Genomic DNA, 24,780 nt, shown 5'->3' with positions numbered 1-24,780 from the left:
ACTGTATTGACTGAGTGTATAGTTATATGTATTACTAAATATCAATTCACTGAACAGAGGTTTGGTTTTTTTTCAAATTCATCCTTTTGCAGGAATGGAAGGGCAGAGAGGGAAGCAATGGTAGTAAGAAGACATTTAGTATTTGTTGGGTTTAACAGTAGTAAGATAGGCCATGAGAATGTTTCATGGCAGAAGTAGCCAAACACTTGATCTTTAACCTATCAGTTCTCTGAGTGACCAGAACAGCTGATCTCTCTAACTGCTGCTTTGCCCCTGTGCTGTGTGACAGTTTGCACTGCACCACCACCTCTTTGTCTTCATTTGTACATTATCACCTCCCCAGTTAGGCACTGCTGTGTTCTCAGCTGCAGGGTGCAAAGCCATGCCTGTGCTGCCTCCCTTTGCAGGGCACAGTGATGCTGCTCAGGCGGGAGCTGCCAGCTACTGCAGCAACAAGGCATCGTGTGTCAGATTTGGTTTTCTGGTTTTAAGGTCTCCTGCCCCTTGCTCACTTTATTTCTACATGTATGGTTGTTTCAATTTTTTTTTTTTTTCTCAGGTCAACCGTACTAACTTCTTGAACTTCTAGAAAACATCCCCAAATTTGGTGTATGGATTATTTTACAGTGCTTGTGAGTTGTGGTGCTTACAAGATGCAGTTTGACTAACTGAGCTTATATCCTAGTGTCAAGTGTCCTTTTTCCTTCCCTACGTTTTCTGAGGTTTTATTTTACAGTTAAAAAAGAAGAAAAGGAGTATAATTTGTCTTTCTATTACATTGTTGACTGTTTTGATTCTTACACGTTCCCTGTTTCTGTTGAATTATAGGATGAAGTTTGTCCCAAAGCAGGTGGTGATCCTGTTCAGCGGTGTGTATGGGCTACTGCTGTTAATGTAAAAGACAAGTTTATATACGTAACTCAGCCCACACTTGACAGAGTTCTCATTCTTGATGTGCAGTCTCAGAAAGTTGTACAGGTATTTCTTTCTCATTTTTAAAGTTACTATTTAATTTAGACAAAAAAAATTAAGACTTTCCTTCATGTTTCAGAAACAGAAATGCAATTATCTTGAGAGTAAACACATTATTTCGAAAAAAGCTCACTTACTTTCAACATTCAACAGCAGTTTTTGTTTAGTGACTGTTCTGAATAGATAATTGGGAGGGAGATAACATGGAAAATAGCTCTTAGTGGTTGAGAATAGCATTCAAGTGGTTGAGAAAATTATTTCTTTAAGAAGTTTCTGGCTTTAGGTCCCTTTCATTTGAAAATGAGGATTGGCTAAAATAGAGTCTTATCACAAGAAGGTGTCTATCAGCTTTGACGGAAAGGTCAGATTTGGTTACAGAAGGTGGAGGACTATTAATCTGTACACTTTTAGACAGTGAAATTACTGAAACAGTAAAAATAAATACCATCCTTAGCCAAGACTGGAGACTATGAATTCAAACTTCTTCTCTATTCCTCTTTCTTGAGAGCTGGAGATACTCTGCTTAGTGAAAATAATTCATTGAGTAAAAGAGAGAAATTAATGCTATGCTACAGAGATTGATGCAGTCATAGAGTCTGTGCAAAACTAGGTGTGGTGTGTTGACCCTGACTGGAGGCCAGATACCCCCCAAAAGCCACTCTTATCGCTCCTCTCCCCAGCTGGACATGGGAAAGAAGAGGCTTGTGGGTTGAGATAAGGGCAGGAAAAGATCACTCACCAATTATCATCACAGGCAAAACAGATTTGACTTTAATAATAACTTCAACACGTTTCCTTACCAAAATCTAAAAAGGATAATGAGGAGTAAAACAAATCCTAAAAAAACCTGTCCTGTACCCCAGCCTTCCCTCCTTCCTGGTCTTAATTTTATTCCTAAATCTCTGCCTCTTTCCCCACCGGCAGTGAGGGAGATGAGAAATGGGAGGAGGTCAGTTCTCACATGGTATTTCTGCTGCTGCTTCTTCCTCAGAGAGAATAGTCTTTTCCCTTTCTCCTTCGTGGGGCCATTCCCATGAGAGACAGTCCTCCATGAACTTCTCCAGTGTCTTTCCCATGAGCTTCAGTTCTTCATGAATTGCTCCAGTGTGGGTCCCTGTCCGTGGGGCACAGTCCTTCAGGAACAGATTGCTCCCGGTTGGGTCCCCTGTGGGGTCACAAGTCCTGCCAATAAACCTGTTTCAGCTTGGGTGCCTCTCTCCACAAGTTCACGGGTCCTCCCGGGAGCCTGCTCCATCATGGGCTTCCCATGGATTCAGAGCCTCCTTCAGTCATTCACCCACACCAGTGTGGGATCCTCCACGGTGGATCTCTGCTCCACCACGGACTCCATGTGCAGCAGAGGCACAGTTGCTTCACCGTGGTCCTCACCCCAGGCTGCAAGGGAATCTCTGTTGGGTCACCTGGAGCACCTACTGCCCCTCCTTCTCCACTGACCTGGGCATCTGCAGAGCTGTTCCTCTTGCATATTCTCACTCCTCTCTCATCTAGTTGCCAGCACTTCTCCACAAGAACACTTTTTTGCTACTCAGTTATGTTATCCCAGAGGTTCTACCCCACCACGGACTGACTAGATATTGGCCAGGAGCGGGTCTGTGTTGGAACCAGCTGGCATTGGCTTTGGAGACATGGAGGAAGCGTCTCACAGCTTCTCACAGGAGCCACCTGTATGGCTCCCCAGCTACCAAAGCTTGTCATGCAAACCCAATGTGCTTATAATAGCACAGTGCTTATAATACCATCCTATGCATAGGAAACAGGTGTTCTTTAGCTAAATAAAACGTGGGGTTTTTAAAATTAGAAACCTAACTAAATTGTTAATAAAAACCCACTTAAATAGAGCTTTTCTTGATGCCTTTTGCTTTTTTCACTGGTGAATGAAAATCTTTAATGCATAGATTATATTTTAGGCTACAGGGAGACAGTATTGTGTCCTTTCAATACTTAAAGGGGACTCCTAAGAAATTTGGAGACAGATTTATTAATAGGGACAGTAGCAATAGGACAAGGGGTAATGGTATTAAATAACAGATGGTAGATGCAGACTAGATATAAGGAAGACATTTTTTACAATGAGGTTTGTGAAACAGTCTCAGAGGTAGCCCAGAGAAGTAGTAGAAGCCCCATCCCTGGAAACCTTCAAAGTCAGGTTAGATGGAGCTCTGACCAGCCTGACCTAGTTGAAGATGTCCGTGCTCAGTACAGAGGGTTTGGACTAGATGACTTTTAAAGGTGCCTTCCAACTCAAACTATTCCACAATGTAAGTATACACATGTATTATGTGTATGCATATGAAATTTAAAAGTAAATAGCAAAATTGCAATTATAAAATTGCATTAAATTCACAAATAATTTTAATACCTTTGCATACTTGAAACATCTCCTTTCTGTATTGTGTGTCAGCTTACTCAGACATGGCTTCCTCAAAACTTGAACTCTCCAAATGCTAGGGACTTACAAAATGTTTTATTCAAGAAGTTAATAATAAAAAGGGTTTCATGGGGGTTTTTTTTTGTTCGCTTGGCCTTTGCATATTAAAATAGAGATAAACTTAGTGGGTAATGATTTTTTTCTTTCTGAAAACAATACTTTTTTACAACTGGTTTGATATATTACTTCAGGAAGACAGACTAAAAACCCATCGTCTCAACACAATCCACAAATTTGAAAGACTGGAATGTCTGGCAATGTTTTCCATGGTCTCTGACTGACATTCAGGTGTCAGCTTCCTTTTCTACACAGGAGGAATGAAATATCAATGTAATTGCCTTTATTAGCATTTAGACTTCAGTGTCAAAAGCACATGATTCCTCTTGAGCTCACTAAAAACAGGTTTTAATTTAGGTTTTATGAAATAGGTTCATTGGTAGGATCTTCTAATTTGTCTTCAGTTACATTAGTTATTGTTTTAAATATATATAAATATATATCACTTTACTGTTACAAAATGTGTAGAGATACTTACTGCAAAGATATATGTTAATTAAAAGTAAAATTCAGTAAATTAACCACTAATTAAAAGTGCAGCCCTTTCCCAGAAATATGTAGAGCAATTGTGCAGTTTTTTAATGGAGTTAGATTGTTCTATCATTAAAATATTCAATTTTCTGTAATGAGCTGAAAACCAGACAGAGAATGCCTAAGTGTAGCAAAGAGCTTTATGCACTAAGTCTGTGCTACTTAGCAAGTATATTGAGCTAAAACCAGGATATTCCAGAAGATTTCATGTTCTTCCAGAGGGAAAAAAAATCACTTTCAAAGGAATTTTATTTTGAGGGATAGAATAGCATTGTTTTCCACTAATTTAATAATATCCAGATTATGAATTTAGGAAAGTATAGATTTAAATTTACCCCAGCTGTGGAAAACTTTTGCAGGAATGAAAGTCTTGGTTTTGATGGTTGTAGGTGTTTCAGTATTCATAATTTATTATCTTTCCATTTCACAGTACTTCACAAAGATATTTGGTAAGACAACATAACTAAGGAATAACAGTTAAATCAGATAAATAAATTAAACCAAATGTGTTAACGTCACTTTTGAACACCTAAGTAGAATTTTTACTATTCGTTACTGATCTGAATATTATTTCCTAGGATATGGTTAGCCAAATACATGGGAAAAGTTCAAGGGGCCTTGCTGTCTGTCCAGCTTACCCATGCCATTATTCAGATAGACTTAATAACAAAACAAAACAAAAAAGTAACAGTAGTCACAAACAAAACAAATAAATAATGAAAGCACAAAAGCTATACAATCTTTTTACACATAATATAAAACTGTAAAAAGTAAAACCGCTGTTGATTCACAGATGGGTTTTAGAATTGAAGTAAGGCTAATTAGAAATTTAGTGACAAGTCAAGAGATACTTTGTTTAGCATTTCTTATAACAAGCATGTCTCTGTCTTCTTTTAAAAATAAGCATTTCTTTTCTATATTTTTTGCAAGCAGGAAGAACTTTCTAACCATTAAATGTTCCTCTGCTCATATGATACGCACTTAAAAAACACTTGTACAAACAGAAGGGAATTTAATTTTCCAGTCAGATCAGTCTATTTTCATTACTTAGAGTACTGCCTAGCCCAGAAAAAAAAAAATTAATTCATTTTTGGAAAATAGAAACTAAGCTACTCAGAATTGAGAATATTTTTCTTGTTAGACTGCCTGTTTTCTAAAAATCATATTAATACAGAGAATATAATTTCCATACATGTTCATGTGCATGTACCTTTTTCTAGTCTACATCTTAAAGAAGAACCTACCTTGCAAAAATGCACATAGGCTAGTGGGAACAAATGTGGAGATAACTTCATATTTTGAAAGTGAGAGCACTCTAATGAAACTTCTGTCACTATGCAAAAACCCTATAGAAGATTAAAAATTTATTTGAAAAGGCTTTAAGTCATGTAGTTATGCTGTTTTCTGTGTAAAAATAATGTTTATTTGGTTTTGCTTATTACCGTGTTTTCTCTGAAGTACTATTATACATGTTTTTCCTTTTTACTATGAAAGTTAATGTAAAAGGTGTGCACATATGTGACAACTAGATTTGAGGATGATTTATTTTTATGACAGGTATATTTATCAAAATAAGTACTTTAGAGGATTCTACAGCAGACTAAATTGAAATGTATTGGAAACATGAATGTTGTATCTTTAGAGATATATATAGAGAGAGACTTTTTGGCTTATAATTCTCTTTCTAAAGTTAAGAGAAGCATTTGCTTTCATTTGTAAATTCTTGAAAGCAAGAATAGTGCAGTATTGCATAGCAGCATACCACTGAGTGGGATGGCTTAGAGGCTGAAGTAAACGGAGTCATCATTGTTCAGTCCTCAGTGTGCTGCTGGCAGATCAGCCTGGTCAGCTGGAAACAGCTGTGCAAGTCTGCTTCCGAGATGCTTGACTCTTTTTTGCTGCTGGCTTCCCTCTAGGGAGCTGTATTGCCTGTGCCTGACCCTGCAGGCAATTCCTTCTGCTCCTCCTGGCTGTGCCATGACCCCAACTCTACAGACAGCTGGCAGTCCTCTGGCAGAACATGTATGGGTCAGACCTTTGTCTGGGGAAGCCAAAAGGAAATTTGACATGCCTTGACAAATTAGCTATACAACAGTGCAAGTATTATTTTAAGCAACTTGTTTTCTAACATGTAGCAAAAAAAAGTTATCAAACACAAATGACCTTTTTCCAGGGGTAATTTCTGATTTTAAATGAGCTGGTGAGCAACCTGGCTTCATTTTCCATTTTCAAAAGGAAAAACAAATTCTGCTTAGATGAAGTGGTCGCTTGCAACACCTCAGGAGTACAGTTAAGTATCATCAGCAGTCTCAGCCAGCCATTAGTGCATTATCTGGAGGATCTACATCATTAGTTTAAATTAGGTTCACTTAATTAGCCAGCTGGTACTCTCCTTGACACACTGATAAACAAGCTGTGCTTTACAGTTCCATAATGGTAAGACTAAAAAACAATTTCCGCCTATTTTTTCTTCTTTAATGATGAAAATAAAAAAGTAATCCCTCCAATTGTTCAGCCTGTGCAGAACACGTCTTAATCAAATACACTGTCCTCCCATTTCATACCTCTGGAGCCTTCAGTTCTCATACCAAAAACTGTCTAAAAGGTTCGTGATCTCAAGAGAGTGCTCAAAGTTGTAGGGAAAACACTTTGGTTCTCATCACAGGTCTATGAAAAGTAGCAACTGTAATTGGAAAACATATGAAAACAATTCTTCCTACTTCAACAAAATATACACATTTTAACAGGTAGGAAGCTTTGGGTGCAGCAACATCATGTTGTTTGTATGCAGTAACATATTAATTCCAGTGTGTGGCTTGAGAATATTCTTCCCTTTTTAACCATTTTTCACTAAATGGTGTAGTTTTTCAACCAATACATGTAAAGTGAGAGTGATGGCAGGGAAGGAAGACAAGTAGTTTTTTACTTGATTTAAAACCTTTGTTTTCAACTTCTTAATAGCTCCAATAGAATGTAGTTTTGATGCCAAGTGTTAGAGTACATAATGAATAAAAAACACATTTTCAGCAATTCGGTAACTCTGAATTAATCAGAGGCCTGTTTCAACAATTGTCAACATAATTCTTAAATACAGTCTGAAAGTATTTGGAAATGCATATCTACTCATCATTTTCATTCAAGCATATATACTAATGTTTCCTTTGAAAATGTGACAGAAAGGGTTTCTATTTTTATTACATTTCAGGCAGTAAGTACAGATCCTGTTCCAGTGAAACTACACTATGATAAATCACATGATCAAGTCTGGGTGCTGAGCTGGGGAAACATGGAAAAGAATTCACCAACTTTGCAGGTGAGGTGATCACAATGATTATATGTAAGGAAATCTAGACAAGTTGAACCTTTGTGTAGTTTGAGTAATTGCAATGTGTTGCATATTTTCCTTTAAGCATTATTACCATGACCCCCACAAGTGCAGAGAAATTATTTTAGGTAACCAGAAAACAAGTCAGACAACTGACTTCACCAAAGAAGTTAATGATTATTTTCTACACCCTTAGTCAGAACTGACAATGGCAAATTGATAGAAGGATAAGGAATGCAGCTGAAAACAGCAGCATGTTCTACACTGCCAATCTTTTGAGAGCAAACTGTTGCTGTTCATGATATTTTTGTCCCTAATAAGAGGATAAACCAGACTTTAGACATGTTTCCTTTTCATTAAGGTCATATTTACACTCTGGAGGTGTCAAGCTCTGTCTGTACTGGTTTTTTTATATATGAAAGATATTAAAAATCTTTATTTTTCCCGTACCTTGGAGCAGCAAAAAGCCTAGGGACAGTCCCTAAAGAAACATTTCAAGAAGCTCTACTTACCTTACTACTTTTTTATTAATTTCTGTTCCTTATTTATAGTAATTCCCTGAGACTATGATGATCACCCTTATATCATAATTTAAAAATTCATTTTAATTTTAATTTGTTTTCCTTTTCTTCAGAAGTTAATGAAATCCTTATGCATTTATTATATACTTATATTAATATATACTTATATATAAGAAAAAGAATAAGAGAAATTTGAAAAGTAAAATTAGTAACATTTGAAATCACCTTTTTAGCACCTACAGCCTCTTAGTAACTTTGAGCATGCAAGGTAATTTGTGGAAGTTTAGCTGTCACTCCTCTCCAGAACTGATAACTGAGTCAGTCTTACCATATTTTAAAGTGACTGATCATCCTCACCCTCATTTTTAGTATAGATAGTAGATTTTTTTCTTTTCTAAAAAAAATCCACTCTTAATGCATATATGTGAATAGCATAGTGGCTATTATATGGAATTGTCTTTTATTCACCCATAAACATTTGCTTCAGAGAAGATCCAAGATTTTGGGATTTGAATAAAACTGGCTCATAACAATTTAAGGCATAAATAAACTCAGTTCAGCTTGTTCTTCTGAAATATGTCTGTTCTATGTTGAATTACCTCATGTCTGACAAGAATTGGGAATATGCATAGCCATATGTTCCAGTGGATATGTGGATAGCATCTCATCTTTTCACTCTGGCTGAAGAGTTTAAAAAATTTAATCTCACTCTAAGATCTAGTATAAAAAAAAAGATAAACAAAAAACTTAGTTTAAACTAAGAACTGTTAAAGGTCTTAGTAATGCAAATGAATAAATATGGATGCAGGGGTGATAAAAAAAGATGGAGTACGAAGACTAAGTGGTCAGGTATGTAATAGTTCTCTGAAATCTGTAATGTTGATCAGCTTTATTCCCTGTCATTTGAATTCATTTTCTTGGTAACTGAAAGACAATACAAGAGAAGGAATACAGAGGCACTACTGTATTGATTCATTTGGATTGAGATTTAATTTTGAAAGAGTACTTCTACAGTTTATAATGATCATCACTTTATCCAGGTGATAACGCAAGCCAGTGGGAGTGTCTCTCATCACACAATCCACACTCAGCCAGTGGGAAAGCAGTTTGACAGAGTGGATGACTTTTTCATTCCAGCTACAACCCTCATCATTACCCACATACGGTAAGTTTATCTGAATGTAGTGAATGTAGGATTGTCTCTGTGTTTATCCAAAGAACAGGTTCTGCTGTGACAGAACTGAACAATTTGATCAGCTGGATTTCAAAAGCCATATGGAAAGGGAGGGTGAAGAAAACAGGACAACTCTTAGCACAGGCATAAAGCAGAGCTCTCCCCAAGACCTCTTAGAGGAAAATCTATTTTTCTTCCTCAAAATACACTAGTAAGAATGTGACATATAATTTGCTTTTCATATTATTTTCTGCAACATTTCTGCCTGTAGGGATTGAGTCCTGTAGTCTAGGATTTTTACATCTGAGTATTGCATTAATGTGTATTAGTAGTTTGTATGTTTAGAACTTCTAAGTTTCTTTGCAAGCTGACACAGATCCATTTCATCTCAAAACTGCTCTGCCAACAATTAACTCCATTGTTTATTCTGATATTCCAAGTTCAAGTTTCTATAGAAATACCTTCATTAGATGATCTTAACTGTCATCATTCCATTTAAGCAAACATCTCAAATTACAGGCATCTCCATTAGCAAGGATATAATTTCTGATTGTAGTGAGTGGTAGTCTTTTAAATGTGAAAATATGCAATTTAGGGTGATTTTACAATTGATTTCAGAATTTGCTCTGTGTGCCTGTGCAGAATCTAGTCTTCTGTATCAAACACTTGGCTTCTCCTAAAGATGTTGTTGATGAAAGATAATTTTTTAAATTTCCTTCAGAACTGTTAACTAATAACTAAGTTAGCAATCAGCCATATGCAATTTAAAAGGAAACGTATAAATTAATGTAGCTAAATAATAAATTGACTCTAAGTACCATTATTACCTAATTTCTTGAACTGAGTAGACAAATTCTTCTTGTGTCCCTGAAGTAATCTGCAGTCCTCACATTCAGCCTTAGGAAAACATTAAATATTTCTGCTGTATTTGAAACATATGTGTTGTGAGAACAAAAGTTACTGCTTCATGAACTAGCAAGTACTAGAGGTACTGCCCAAACAGAACTGACATATAGGTACTTTAATATTCAAGTAAACAGGAAAATAAAAACATGGATAGGGATAAACATCATACAAGGAGGGGAATCAGGACTAAGAAAAGAAAAATAGGGTCAGTCCAAAGCTAGTGTTGGACTCGTCTTGTGCAACTCTTTTTTTTTAAGTTGATATTTTACACAAATAGGTCAAGTAGCCGCTTCCTGCTTTGCACATTGAGTCACAGTTACCTTCAGCGGCTGAGTCATTTCCCATGTCCTATGTGAAACTGAGGAGAAGAGGGAATGAAAGAATAAAAGAAAACCCACAGGAATAAAAAAGAACACTGAAAGAATAAAATCAAATAAGTGCCTGCAGATACACGATTAATACGTACATCAAATGAGGCCTGGTAATTTTTATTTTATTATTTTTATTCACATGTCAGATAAAATTGCCAAGATTGCCAAAATGCCAAAAGAAAATTTGTGATCTGACAAAAAGCCTGCAGTAGTTTTGCCACTGCTAAAACCATAGATTTGGGGATTTAATGAACAAAATCAATTTGGTTTTACCAAATCATGAGCTTACTGGAAATGCTAGTAATTATATAGAATGTCTTTTCTAAAAAAGAAAATGTTAAAACCACTATGTAGATAAATAAAGTGGGATTTTTTTAATGTATTCTTCAAGACCTATTTATGTTAATCAGTTGTTGAAGAATTTGTCTTCCATAAAATGTTTGGCCTGCAAGTACCTTGATTATTTTGTTTAAATAGGAATGCACTATGTGAACAATGTGACAGGAAAGATTTAAAATTAACTGTATTCATCAACTTAATAGTGATGTAGAAAAACCCAGTCTATTAAATTTAATATCACCAGTCAACAAAACAAATGCTCAATCTCAGCATGTGTTTCTTAAGGATGTTAGGCAACAAACATAAAGCTTGAGTTTATTATTCTTGGGAGTGTATACCAACCAGGGGAGCAATTTATGACTGTGAATTGCAAAAAACAGCTACAAGGGAAATAACCCCCCTGGCTAAGTTGGCTGGCGTAGTTAATTGCCCAAGGGCCCTATTTACTCTTTGTCAGAAATCAGTTCCCTTTCACCATGCAAAACCAGCCCCTTTCAGAAAAAGGAAAGCTTTCTGTAGCTAGGTGCATTTGTCACCTGTAAACTAAAATTTTGAATGATGGAGCAGAAGACAGTATGCATGGCTTACCAAATTAGCTTCCAGAACCAAACACACAGTCAGAATAAAGGCAATTCTAAGCAAAAAAAGACATATCACTTAAAAGAATTAATTAAATTTCTAGCACAAACCATCTGATACCATCTGCAGTATATTACTATCTGCAGCATATTCTGTCCAATAGGTTGGCTTGTTGACACAGAGGAACAGAAGTAAAGGCAAATAATTTAAAGCTACAGTGAGTCATTATTTTTTTTCTTTTTAATAATAGCTAAAATGGTAATTGCTGGTAGTATGTATGTGCTTAAAACTTGTTGCGAAATAATTTTACTTAATAAGTGATGGGACTATACTTTTGATTTACCTAGGTTAGTTATTTTTATATATGAAAATCCAAATGGACTACCCACTATTAGAAAAGAAAATTCCACACATTTTAATGCTCTTTTGGGCAGGAGATAATTTAGGACACACTTCCTCCACATCAGACATTTGAAGAGATACTATAAATTTTGGTCTCAGGTAAACAGTAATTCATTCCAAGGGAAAAAAAAATGTTTTCCCATCTTTTTCCTACCACTGACTGAGTTAATATTTGATTGTACTTATCACACAGCAGGAGTCAGGGCAAATAACCCTTTGGTTTGATAACCAGCAGGTGTAACATTCATGCTCTGAACAACTGTGGTGCACCATCAAAGCACCAGCTAACCAAACTAAGTAGGCATGAGCCAAAAGAAATGGAGGAAAAATAGATGAATTTATTATCTTTAAACTTTCTTTTATAATTGGTGGCTAGTTGATATGGGTACAGAAGAGGACAAGAAAATTTATCATTTTGGGGAGAAAAATGTGGTAAGTTCAGCACCACCAGATAGTTTTGGAATGTTAGGAAGGTGTCTCCCTCTCTTTTATGTCCCAGTAATACTATTGCCTTCCACTCAAACACCATCAGGAATCAAACGATGTTTTGTCTGTAATCCTTTTGTATCTGCATTTATAAATATATGTATGTGTCTGTGTGTATGTATGTATTTGTAAAGAAAAGAAAGTATCTCTTAGTTATAGTGAAAATAATACTAGTTATCTCCCTAATAATGTGTAGAGCAGCCCCACTGATGTTTCCAGATAGCAAATCCATGGTTGTACAGAGAGTCTCAGCTGCAGATAGACCTGGTTGGCATCCCATGATAATGCTTTAAAAGTATAGGTGACTTAATTCTAGAATTTCCTGTCTGGTTTGTTTTTTTTTTTTTTTCCCACAAGACTAGTTCACCTGCTGACTCTAAGGAAGGAATTTCCTCATGCCTTTGAGAATTCCTTCATGATGGAAATAAATTTCCTTCTTTTTCTCACTAAGCAAAGTCAGAGTTTAGAGGAAGTCAGTTTCCCATGAGTTTTCATGAGCTGCTTGTGCCAGCTAGTTGTAGTGTAATGCACAACAGATCTTAATCTTAGAAAAAAGAGACTATGCCACAAAACAGTGATAATTATTGTTTGAAAGAACACTGAAAGAAGTTTGCTCAGTCTTGCTGTTGGAAATCTGAAGATTTCAAAGGGAAGAAATTAAATACTCATCTTGCCTATCTTGAAAAATAGCCCATCCTGCTATTATCATTGGCAGCGCACTCACTGTCAATATACTTTGAATTACACAAAGAGAATGAATGAATGTAAAGCACTGTTTTTCATGCACAGTTTCATGCCCATATTTTCAGTACACACAGCTTGAAAAAAGTCTCCCCCTCCCCCACTTCTGTTGAAAAAATACCAAACACCAGGGCCACAAAAGTAGGTAGTAATAGGAGATCTATTACTCTGTAATAAACAGTACGAATGCGAAGGTGTTTATCCTTGGTTACTTCTGAAGCTTTTTCCTTTTGTAGAAGCACCTTATAAGAATTGGGTATGTGTTTTCAGTATTTGTCCTTATACATTTACTAAGAAGAAAATTTTATTCAGGGAGCTATTTCTGTTCCAAAGCAATTCAGCACAACCAATGATCTTGTCCTTAATTGTCTGCTAATACCACTCCTTATCTCAAAAATAGACTTTTCCAATTAGTATGTGGGATGGTTGCAGAAAGATGACTTGTACAATACTCATGAAAATATATTCTTGGAAGCCGAAGGAGCAAAAGGGCTGATTATTTGAGCTCCAGTGTTCATAAATCCAAGTGAACAAAAGATAATTGGAATAAATTAAGGTCTTTCACTACACTCTGTAAAGTGTTTCAAAAGTGGTATTAAATGAACTCACTGTAATGGAGTAACTCTAACTTTTTAGATGTTTTAATCTTTTAGCAGTGTTTTAAATGTCATACAGTTACCTGACCTAACAAGTGGAAGAATGAGCAATCAACTCACTGGTGAGTTGGCTCAGGATATGAAGAGAGTTAACATATTCTGTTTGAGTTTTTCTCTCTTTTATGCCTCTGTTGTGTACGGTAACAGGGGAAGCAGTCTTTCTAAAATTACACTTATTCATTTGCACAAAACAATCCAAAAACTAAGCTTTTCTTCAAGAGTTAATTGGAATGTGCTGCCAGTGCATTCCTTCTTAAATGAAACCCATGTGAGGCGGTGATTTGGTAAATTCACATTTCATCATTCCAGAGTTTAAGCACCTACAGAGGTGTGAAGTAGCTGACAGAGTGTGAGAGCATTTTCAGTGTTTCTATACAAATAATCAAACAGAAGATATTATTTTTGCTGCGAAAATCCTACATAATCAGAGAAAGCTTTCTATTCAGTAGTTTCTGAGTGAAATAATGGCAGTGGTAAATGCTGAGTCAACTGTAGATGAAACATTAACAAAAGAGATAGAATTAATTTAGGGGTTGAATTTTTCACATGGACAGTATGATTTAGTGCGAAGATAAGGGACGATCTGATATTTTGCAAATTCTGTTCACAGTGCATGTTAGGGGAGCAGAAGTTTTGAGACAGTTCTTAGTCATCAAGCTATAAACCTACAATGATACGGGGAAAATAGGGGAGCAGCTTGAAAGCTTGAGGAATCTGAGACAGCTCAGTAGTACCAGGGATCTAGATCTAGATCTATAAAAGATGTAGAAAGTACTCTGCAATTTCTAATAATGATTGTGGAATCTGTCAGTGAATCCTACATGGTGGCACGGCACACAAAGGAGGGTTAGGGGTTCACTCTTCAGCCTCCCACTTTGTGTCTTAGTGAGAGACTAATCCTAAATAGAAACCTTGCCAATCTTTCCCCTCTCTGTGTATTTGCCCCCCAAAAGAAGGACACTTCTGGCCCGTAAATATGTTGCTTTTGAAAAATAGGGGGTTTTGGGAAAGAGAGAGAGAAGACAGCAAAAAGTCTTTTGCTGCACCTTTTTTATTGGCTTTAAATAGTGGATTTTAGAGCATCTTTGTTCCAGAGGGAATATAAAGAATGACCGATTGAGAGATTCAGCTCAAACAGTTTTAAAGCATTGAAACTTACTTTGTCCAACTACCACCATTGGCAACAGCAACAGCTATTGAAATAAGTGCCTTTTTAGAAATGTGCAGGTCCTCTTTAGTGTGTCAAAACTATATTCACTACTTCAGAGCTCCTCTGTTTGCATGTTCCCACTCAAAAATTCCATAAATATAGTGACTACATATCTTTAAACTAAGAAACTCTCGGTCCTTTAGGTAAATACAAGATATACCAAGTGCCCAGATTTACACAGGTGTCCTTTTTCAGGTCCACTCCTGTATTCTAACTGACAAGGACCAGGGTTTGCAGGCTTTAAAATGTGCTAGGCAGTAAGGATTCCCATCTGTGTCTGTGGGAAAGCACCTACAGAGATCATGAAGATGAAGATAATTGCTGTCATTCCACAAATGCAGTTAAGATTTGCCATCACTGAAATGATGTTCTGAGGTGTGAATAACATTGCTGAAGCCAGGGCCTTTTGGAATTCAGGAAGGCAATATTTTAAATTTTAAAGTTCATTTTCACCTCAGTGCTATGAAATTTAATAATAATTAATTGCACATGTATATGTAGCCAATATAAAACTTTTTTAATATTTTTATTCAGTGTGACTTTCTAAACTTGCAAAATAGATGTATGCACACATAGACACACACACATATATGAGGAATCAGTCTGGAAAACTATCTTGTTTGTGGAATCAGTTATTCTACATGCCTTTTCCCATGTCAGCTGACAATACAATACTTCTGACCAATTTTTTTATGTTATGGTCTAAATCTTTTCCTCTTAGGTACCTTGAGTAAAACTTCACAAAGTTCTTGAACAACAAATTCCAGCTGTCAGCAGAAAAAAAGATTATATGAAAAACCATTTCCACTTCAGTGTGACTATGTAGAAATGAAAATTCCCTTCAAATGTTGCCCGAAACACATGATTGCAAGCGGCCTTTGTAGCACTATAAAACAACAGCATCAGTTAAAAAAAAAAGAAAAAAGAATCCCTGTGTTCTATTTGACCTTCCCTATTAGCTCAGAAAATGCCTAGAACCTGGCTTAAGTAAGTCTAGCCAACTGTAATACAACAAAAGGTGGTTTTGCTAAATTGTAATTTATTTATTTTTTCACACTGTAAGGTTTTTCTCTTTTGCATGTGTAGAAGTCATTACAGGAATATTTACCTTTGGAAAAATATCATCTTCCACCTTAAGTGATCAAACCATTGCTAAAAATAAATGTTGTACCTGTCTGTAGAACCTACCTGCTTTTAAAAATTCAGCATCTATCAGTGCCAGTATTTAGAAACATATGACACAATGTAATGTTTAAAAACATAATCAACTATAAGAGGAAACTAATCTCTGCAATTATGGCACATGATTTGTTCTACCTAGTGGTTAGAAGTTATCTTAGTGCTGCCTTAATTACTCACTGGTTTTCAAAAAATGCCCCAATTTATAAACATTCGTTTATTAGCTTGGAGTCAGTCTTAAAATGATGCAATTAGCCTTTTTTGGTTTTTTGTATGTTTGTTAATAAACAACCAGAGCACAATTATTTTTAAAAATTTTTCTGGGCCTGCCTTGTATGGAGGCTGTTTTCAGGATAGCAGCAGGAATAGTGCTGTAGTATAGATCTGTGACAATGAGCTAGTAAAAATGTGATTGGAAATTTTCATTTGTTCAGTTCTATTTTTTAATATTTAGAATATATTTTTGTTAATTTTGTTTAAGATTTCCTATTTGTTGTGTTACAAACCATATAAAATGGGTTTAAATCATATAAATCAAAGACTTTAAGGGAACTTTCAAATCTACACAAATAGACTATTTTTGTCTGTGTTCCTTCCGTGGGTTCTCAGCTGTCAGCATGTAATGTCCTATGGTGAATAAAACATCCAACTTCCATCTTAACAGAGCCACTCGAACCAACCCCCACCTCCCTTACAATCTACAGATAGAGCACAGCAATTTGCCATGATGTGCCCGATCTTTTTTCCCATGGTAATTTTACATTTTTAATTCAAATGTCATTTCTAATGCTTCTATATGCACAAAATAATATTTTATCATGGGGTTTTTTTGAAACTTTTTTTTTTTTTGTTCAGTCTAATATTTTCTTAATTTGGGTCAGTAGTAGAAACTAAAAGGGGAGAAAGGATTTGTGGTAAAGTTCAGTATTTGTTCTTAAGAATATTCACATATCCCCATCTATGAGTATGTGAACTTCATGTTTAAAATGAAGAAAAAGATCTATTGAGACTGTTTTGATGTATGTAATTTATCACTTTTGTAGTCCTTATCTCTACCTCATTATTCATTCTGTACTAGTGCTATTTCTTTTGACATATATAAATTTGACTATTCAGTCCATATTACATCTACCCACCTTGATGTTACCATATTTTCTGAAGTACCAGATTTTCTTAATCCTATCCTACCTTGTACTGACATTTAGGAGCATCTTTAGAATGTCTTTTGTTCACTATGTCTGTATAGATAGCCATTTCTTTGACTTTTATTGCTTTAAAAATGATTTTTTCTTTTAATTATTAAATTGCTAGCTCTCCTTCCCTAGAAAGTATGAGACAGAAAAATGCATTTGCTGCCAACACTAAAAGTAGGTTTTTGCTGTGTGGGTTCCCTTATGGTACAACACGAACAGTTTCATATATTCCTGGATTCTAAAAATTTAGAAATGAAGGTACTTCCCTTTGTCCTAAAATTTCTTGGATTATTTCTTGTCAGCATTGGACAACAATTTGCAATCATTAAAAAGTGTGTTGTAATAAACATCTTGCAAGTGCTCCGCAAGAGAGACCTCAAACAATTCATAGACTCCTGCATCACTAGTACCCAAAAAATTCAGGATTTATCCCTACCCTGTGCAAATAATGTGGGAAGTCCTGGGCTTTGTGTGCAGCATGTTAAAAGAAGTCAGCTCTTCCTGCAAGAAGTGCTTGATTTACTTACTTGATTTATCCAGCCGAGTTACAGAAGACAACTTGCATATTCTTTCCCACAAATAAATGCTTGAAAGATTGTACACTTGTGGTTTTTTCACCCAAGTGAAAACTATCCTGATAAGAGCGCGGATTTTGTTGATGACACTTAAAATGTCATTTACTTCGTCTCAGCAGCATTAACTTTGTGGTGTTCATTTTTTAATCCAGAGCCAATCTTATTAAATATGATGTAGGATAAACTCAGAAGTTGAAAGCTTACTAATGCACAAAGCTATCTATTTTATAATATTATTTTCTATCTCTGTTGCTTATTGTCTAGTAATGGATTTTTTCCTATTCAATCTCAGAGCACAAAGCTTAATTTGAGAAGATCTCTTTATTCTAGGAACATAGCACTTGTCAGGATTCCTTCAAGCCCTTGCTGAAATATTTCTTCCCTTCTGTCTTGCATGGCTGTCTTGAAGTCCTTGATATCCTTATTTTTCAAAATAATGGTCAGTATGTGCTGAGAGAGTAAAAGAAAGAGAGAAAAAAACCCAGTCATTTTAGTATTTTTGACCATCATTGACTGTGGAGTCTCTGACATCCAATTTAATCCTCTCTACACTGAGCTCCCTTGCTGAGAATGGAAATAGAGACACAATATTCGCTTATATGAAGTATATAAAAAGAAATATCAAAAAAGAATAAAATCTTCAGAACAAATCTGTGAATATCAGTCTCTGAAATCTTGAAATACTTATTACAAGATCACTTTCATTCAGGTCTCTCAGGTGATATTCAGCACTTGTTTTTCCCTTTGTGTGGGACTGCAGGTCTCTTTTGGGATTTTGCTCTTTTGCCCCTAGCCCTTGAGATAACCTTTTCTATTCTATTTCAGTACATTTTAGGATCTAATCAGAAATTTTATCATTACTAAGATTGTCTGCTCCCACAGATCTAAAAATGTTGGTTTCATACAACTTACAATTGAATATTAAGTTCCTTTCTGAATTGATCTGTCAAGACCTGTATTTATTTTCATCAGTATTATTAAGTAAACTTATGACTTCTGACAGATGACTTATGACTTCTGATGGACTAGATCTGTGCTGGCTTCTATTTTTATCATAAAAATGTATTCCTTAATCCACATAATAATAATAGTAATAATAATAATAATGATTTTAATGAAATCAAGTTATAGCTGTCTGTATATTAATTTTCCTCTTCCATCCCACATATGCTATAAATGTCAAAGATTATCTGTTATTGGATAGACATTTTTTTCTTCTAATTTGAGAAGTACAGATGAGATGTTCAATGTGCAAATCTATAAGAACACAGAAACCTGAAGTTTTCAAAACCCAGAACTTCTTCCCAAACAGGAATATAATAAAGGGGTCAATATTTTTAGAAAATTAGACCTGCCATCAAATTCTGTTCTCCTTATAACAGAAATTATAGTGATGATCTCATTTTACTCTAAAATTACTGATTTTCCATAAGAGTGGCCCCACAGCCTTATGTTCTGTGTGGTTTAATTTTCTTTTTTTTTTCTTTACCATTTGTTTCCCACTCCTAAGGACTGCTATGTTATTACTTCCCAGGTACATTATCACAGCCACATGATACTGCTGCAAATGTTATTTCTCTTTTTTATGAGTCACTTTTAAATATTTCACACACAATAATTGCAACCAATAAATAGATAAAGTGGTGAAGAGGGCAGAAATATTTTCCAGATATGTGTGCGTGAATGTATGTGTTCATGCACATAAACACTTAAAAAATAGAGAATTATTAAGATTTTACAGATTTCCTCAGATAGGAGAATGCTTTGTGCTTAATGCTGTTACATGCAAATACCAAAAAAGGAGAAAAAAAGTGCCTTTTGTGATACAAAAGAAAAATAGGAAGCAAGTGTTCCTAATGTTGTAAAGAGCATCAGGAACAAAATTAGGAAAGCAAACTTAGGTGAAAAACTGTTTTTGTACCCGAAAGAAAGGCACCATTTGTGCTGCTGAGCAATTCCTACTGGGAAAAATCCACTTAGCCTTTTGTTATCATCAAACAACCATTTCTGAACTGCAGAAGTTAAAGAAAGGTCTTTTCTGAGCAACCTGTCAGAAATGAACTATTCCAGGCAACAACAATCTTGTAAGTCCTGAGAAGAAAGCTGTTATGCTCTTGCAGTGCTGAGTTTTTTAAACTAGAATCACTTCCACAATTAAAGATATTTTTAATCTAGAGGTAAATATTTTATTTTCTGCATTATACTACAGTAATTGTAGTAGAATGTGACAATGAAAATTATGTATTTTAAAAACTCTTTAAGCAAGAAAAAATAATTTTGTGATGATTTGAATTGTATGAATGCAAGGCATCTGAAGTAAAATATACCAGTGTGAGCAGTCATCTTTACAATCATCTGTGTGGATATAAACTGAAGAGTAATTTTAAAAAAGTAAATAATGTTTGCAGTGTTGTATGTCGTATGTTAGAAAATTCTTAGTTGCACTGGTAGCAAAAAGTACAAGTACCAGTAAAGGCTGTTGATTTATACAGCTAAGAAAAAAGTTCTTACACCAATTTTCCTTTTTCCTTTCCTTAGTTATTAATATTTCCTTCTCCAGAGCTACTGTGGATAACTTCATTTAACAGAAAAAAAAGTTTGGTATATAACACACTTCCATTTCAGTATTTTGTTTAAATGGTAGTAGTTTGCCATATTGGTAGATCAGAAGCTTTTTGTAAGATCAGTGTAGACCCTGAACCTCTAACACACTGGTTTTGGGTAGTTAATGGCATTTTCTTTTGAGACCCAGAAAACTTTTGGTCAGCAGATTTGATCAAACTTTGTAATAATAGAACTTTATCTTCCCAGGTTGATTTTTTGCATAAATTTTGGAAAAAAAAAAAAAAAAAAGCTGTCTAAGGCATAGAACATTGGGTGGCTTTAAACAAAATTTTTATTTACTCAGGATAAAGTCGATAATGGTATGGGGTTTTTTTTCTTGAATGAAGTTATTTGAGTTATAAACTCTTTTTTACAAAAGTACTGCTGTTTGCTTCTTCCACAGATAATTTTGATTGTTGTTCATTTAATTCTCTTCTGTTAGATTTTCTTTTTAATTTGAGAACATAATTTTCCTGAAGTGATTGATTTCAGACCTTAAAAAAATGTCTATAGACTTCATGAGGCTAATCTCTGGGGGTAGGCCAAAACAAGAAAGGATAGAGGACATAAGTTTTTACATCATCATCATCTTCTTCTTCTTCTAGGAAGATATTTCCAAAGATTTTCTCTATTTTGTCTTTTTAAACAATGCTTAGATATTTCCTCTTTTATACTGACTGCAGTTGCAGTGGTAAGCAATATATACAGCTTGTCTAAAAGAAGAAAATAGCACAGAGGAAGTCAGGTTGTTAATTTGCCACCTGTTGGCAGCTCCACACTTGCATCTTGCTTGGCTATTCTTTGTGCATAGCAGAGGCAAAGTAACTTGCTCTGCCTGAAGGGTGGAAAAAAACTGACACCTTGCAAATTTAAGGACACAGTGTCAGAATTCACATGGCTTTGGCACCTTTCCGGTACAGAACTTCTTTAAGTCCTGCATTGAGTTTCTCCTTCGTGCTTTGTTTTTCTCTTATGGCCTTTGCTTTAGTGTGTTTTACACAATAACCTAATATACATTTCACAGTGTTATAGAGACAATAATGGTAAGACAATTTGGACCTAACTCTGCTCTAGCTAATTCAAGTAATTGTGCCTCAGTAGGCTTTAATTTCATCCTGTGTTATCCATGTGGGACCCGTGCTTTAGAATGGGAAAAATTGTGTAGCACAGGTGGTGTACCATTCCCTTGCACAGCTTTTATACTTCCTGTCTGCAGAAACTCTTTAAAAATAATTCTTTAAAAACTGGGAAATTTCTTAAACTTTTAAAATCAGTAGATGTAGCATGCTTCCTAGCCACATTCCATTATATTTAGTATTCTTGAAAAATATTAGTTATCTTTTGCAAATTCATTGTCTGAAGGGGATCCCATCTCGATATTTTGCAGTATCCATGGTGGTAATTCTGTCAGAGTATATCAAGTACTTTAATAGTGTCATGAAAACATAGTTCACTAAGATATTATGTTGAAAAAAGTTGCTTTTGGAAATTCATATATAAGATTTGCATGCAGTTCGTAGATCTCAGCAAAACCCTAAGATAAAAATTAAAGAGAGACTCTGAAGAGATTCTCTTTGTTTGATGACTCTCTAGAATTGATAAAACATTGAAGTTGATTTTTATGGTTGGCAAAGCATGCTTTCTGTGGAAAGTAAAGTGATGGTTTTTTCTTAAAGCTATGCTTTGAGAGCAGTGAAAATCATCTTCAGACATTCCTGAAAATGCTGGGAGGGACATCTCTGCTTTTAGGGCTGTTTTGCATGGAGATTTATATAACATTCTTCACTCTATGCAGGCACTTTCAGCAGTGCTAGCTATTCTTCAAATCAGTAGTTTTAATTTCTGACCACAAAGGGCAGCTTTAACAGCCCCTACAGCTGTATGATACCTGAATTATAATGGGTTGGAGAAACAATCACATATCAAATGTAATTGCAACTCTTAGTCACATCGTGATGTAGTGTCAGTCATTTAAGCTTCAATTGTCCAAATCTTTGCATGGTTTTATAAGGCTATATTTGGATATTATGTTTTCATGCTGATAGGATGCTTATGGTGAGCGTTAGTTTCAGATTGTAGGCACCTAGATTTAGATGTGAAAATACAGTGTATCCGTGGGTGTAAGCTGTCTGTCTTCTGCTATGGTTAGTGGAGGTTTAGTCTATACACAGAGTGGAGTTCAAAAAACAATTTTTCTCACCCCCTACAGGGTCTGGTACTGGTTATTTTAAAAAATGCTTCAGACACTGTTGACTGTATGGTCTAGATTTCTGCTGGCAAAAATAGCAGCCTAGATTTTCAGCTCATATTCAGACATACATAGTTATGCATAGAAGTGTAGGGGTCCACAGAAAAGGAACACCACCCGTAGAGAATTATTTTTGCCCCAAGGAATTGTAGCAAAGCTGTACATTTATAGTGGCAATTCCTGAACCTCCTTATTGACCACTGATATGATTGAAGAGGAGAATAACAGCTGTGCTTGATTAGAATTGCAAAAATAGGCTTTTTCTTGTTTATTTCAAAGCAGTAAGGATATAAATATAGACAACTTGATATGTTTATGTAGTCTGGAAGAGATACAATTAAGACATATCATTTCTGTGACTTTTTCACTTTCTGGTTCATATATCAATTTCATCAATAAACTGATGAAAACAACAGATTATAAAAAACACAGTATTTAAAATTAAACGAGTCATTGTGGCAGTGCACTCATTTTGCATGTGTGCTTAATCTAAACTACACCTTTTTTAATTTTAAAGTGTATTACTTGAAATCCGTTTCAGAACCACCCAGAACTCAACTCTGTGGCTTGAGATTTAGCACTGCTGTCCTAAATTATATATGATATTGATATACAGGCATTCAACTCTCCAGTTCATCAGCTGAAAATGAAAATATTTATGTTTAATCCTAAGAAGAGAGAGAGCATGCTTATCCCTTGAGAGGACAAGGAAAGGTCATCACTTTCAAGGATACTACCACTTGATCTCAAACAGCATCAGTGGACTCTTTATAGGCAAATTTGGAAGATACAGGATTCTGCAGAAAGGAGCAGTGAAAATTTTTGGAACCTTAGTACTGAGGCCCAGAACCTGTGAGCAAAAATTATTTTTACTTTTCCACTTCTCATATTAGAAAAAAAAAAAAAAAAAACAGTGAAAGGAGGGATGCCCTAAAACATCCTTTTCTTCCTGTACTTCAACAGAAAGGTGATATTATACCTGCTCTACATACTCATGTGTATGTATGCATGTTTATGTTTTGTAATATGCCCTTTTTATATCAAATAATACATACCTCCATTAAAACTCATCAGACTGGGAGTAAGTAAACGGCAGGTATGTGAGAGTGATATTTCATGCAATTTCAGCACTGAATTGGTGTGGGGCTTTTCCCCTCTTATCCCTCCCTCTGTCCTGTAGGATTTAGATGACAGAAGAAGGGTCCAAAGACAAGAGGGATACTTAAGGATCTTTTGCTACACACCTATTCACAGTCGTAACAAAATGGTAGCAGAATCCTTGCCAGTCTGAAATACACCAACCCACAAGATGAGTGTTTGCCCTGTGGCTGTATCTATTGAATTCAGAAAAGGCTTGACAATAAACAACCTCCTTGTGCAATGGCTATGTATTTTGGTTTGTAAATAATGTCAACCCTTTTCAGATATGGAAAGAGATACTAAAATGTGGCAGTGCTAAGTTCAGGCAGTAAGTACTGACCTTCTGGAATAAGTTTCTTATTAAGCCTTTTCTCAGTACTAGAAATAAGAAAAAAACTTCTGTAGGTACTGCGGTGATGAAGATGGAGAGTTATGGACATAATTGTGACATCCTGTAACCAGGAAACCTCCCACAGAACTGGGTGAGTCACTAAAAATTTCAGTCAGGTTTCTGTTTTTCAGGTTCATTTACAACTACCTATACATAGCACATTCTACCAATGATAGTTCTACAATACATTTTCTAATTAATTTATTGAAATCTAGGTTCTTGTTATGGAACAAACCCACAAAATCCAGAGCAGGAAGCTGTACACATTTTAAATTGTTTAATGACTTTCAAATCATTTTTGGTATAGCTAGAAATAGCAATGACATAACAGATATACAGGAACAGTGAAGTATTTGAGAGGGGGAAAAGAAAGTTTTGTTCATTCCTCAAAAGCAAAATACTCTTCTTGAACTCAGCAAGAGTCAGTGCTACTTCAGCTGAACAGACTTGTTAAAGAACTTGAGAGGAATTTTATGTAAAACCAGCACTACTTGTTCTAAACCATAATAAAACATTTTTCTACATTAACAGAGGGGGTTTTTTCTGGTTTGAAAGCCCCCCACCTTAAAGGGTGGTGATTGAATAATTTATTTTGGGCAGTGAAAGGGCAGCAGCTATATAAATCCTGTTATAGTGTGATACTCTGCACTTTCCTATTTTCTCATAAGTGAAAGTTGTATAGCATGTAAGGAAAAGAAAATTTGGTTTTTACCCTTTTTACCTGACACAAA

General features: G+C 35.4%; 1 protein-coding gene across 2 annotated transcripts in view; it reads left to right on the top strand.

Annotated features, from left to right (window-relative positions):
- Positions 1 to 24,780, top strand: part of FSTL5 (follistatin like 5) — a 277,053-nt gene that overhangs the window by 240,092 nt on the left and 12,181 nt on the right. For both annotated transcript variants that reach the window (XM_048304427.1, XM_048304426.1), the window contains 3 exons: positions 829 to 978; positions 7,215 to 7,322; positions 8,896 to 9,020. In XM_048304427.1, coding sequence (XP_048160384.1) covers positions 829 to 978; positions 7,215 to 7,322; positions 8,896 to 9,020 — 383 coding nt within the window. The remainder of the gene's footprint in view (positions 1 to 828; positions 979 to 7,214; positions 7,323 to 8,895; positions 9,021 to 24,780) is intronic.

Source organism: Corvus hawaiiensis, chromosome 5, assembly GCF_020740725.1.
Source record: "Corvus hawaiiensis isolate bCorHaw1 chromosome 5, bCorHaw1.pri.cur, whole genome shotgun sequence".
Lineage (NCBI taxonomy): Eukaryota > Metazoa > Chordata > Aves > Passeriformes > Corvidae > Corvus > Corvus hawaiiensis.
This window is presented reverse-complemented; position numbering and strand designations above follow the sequence as displayed.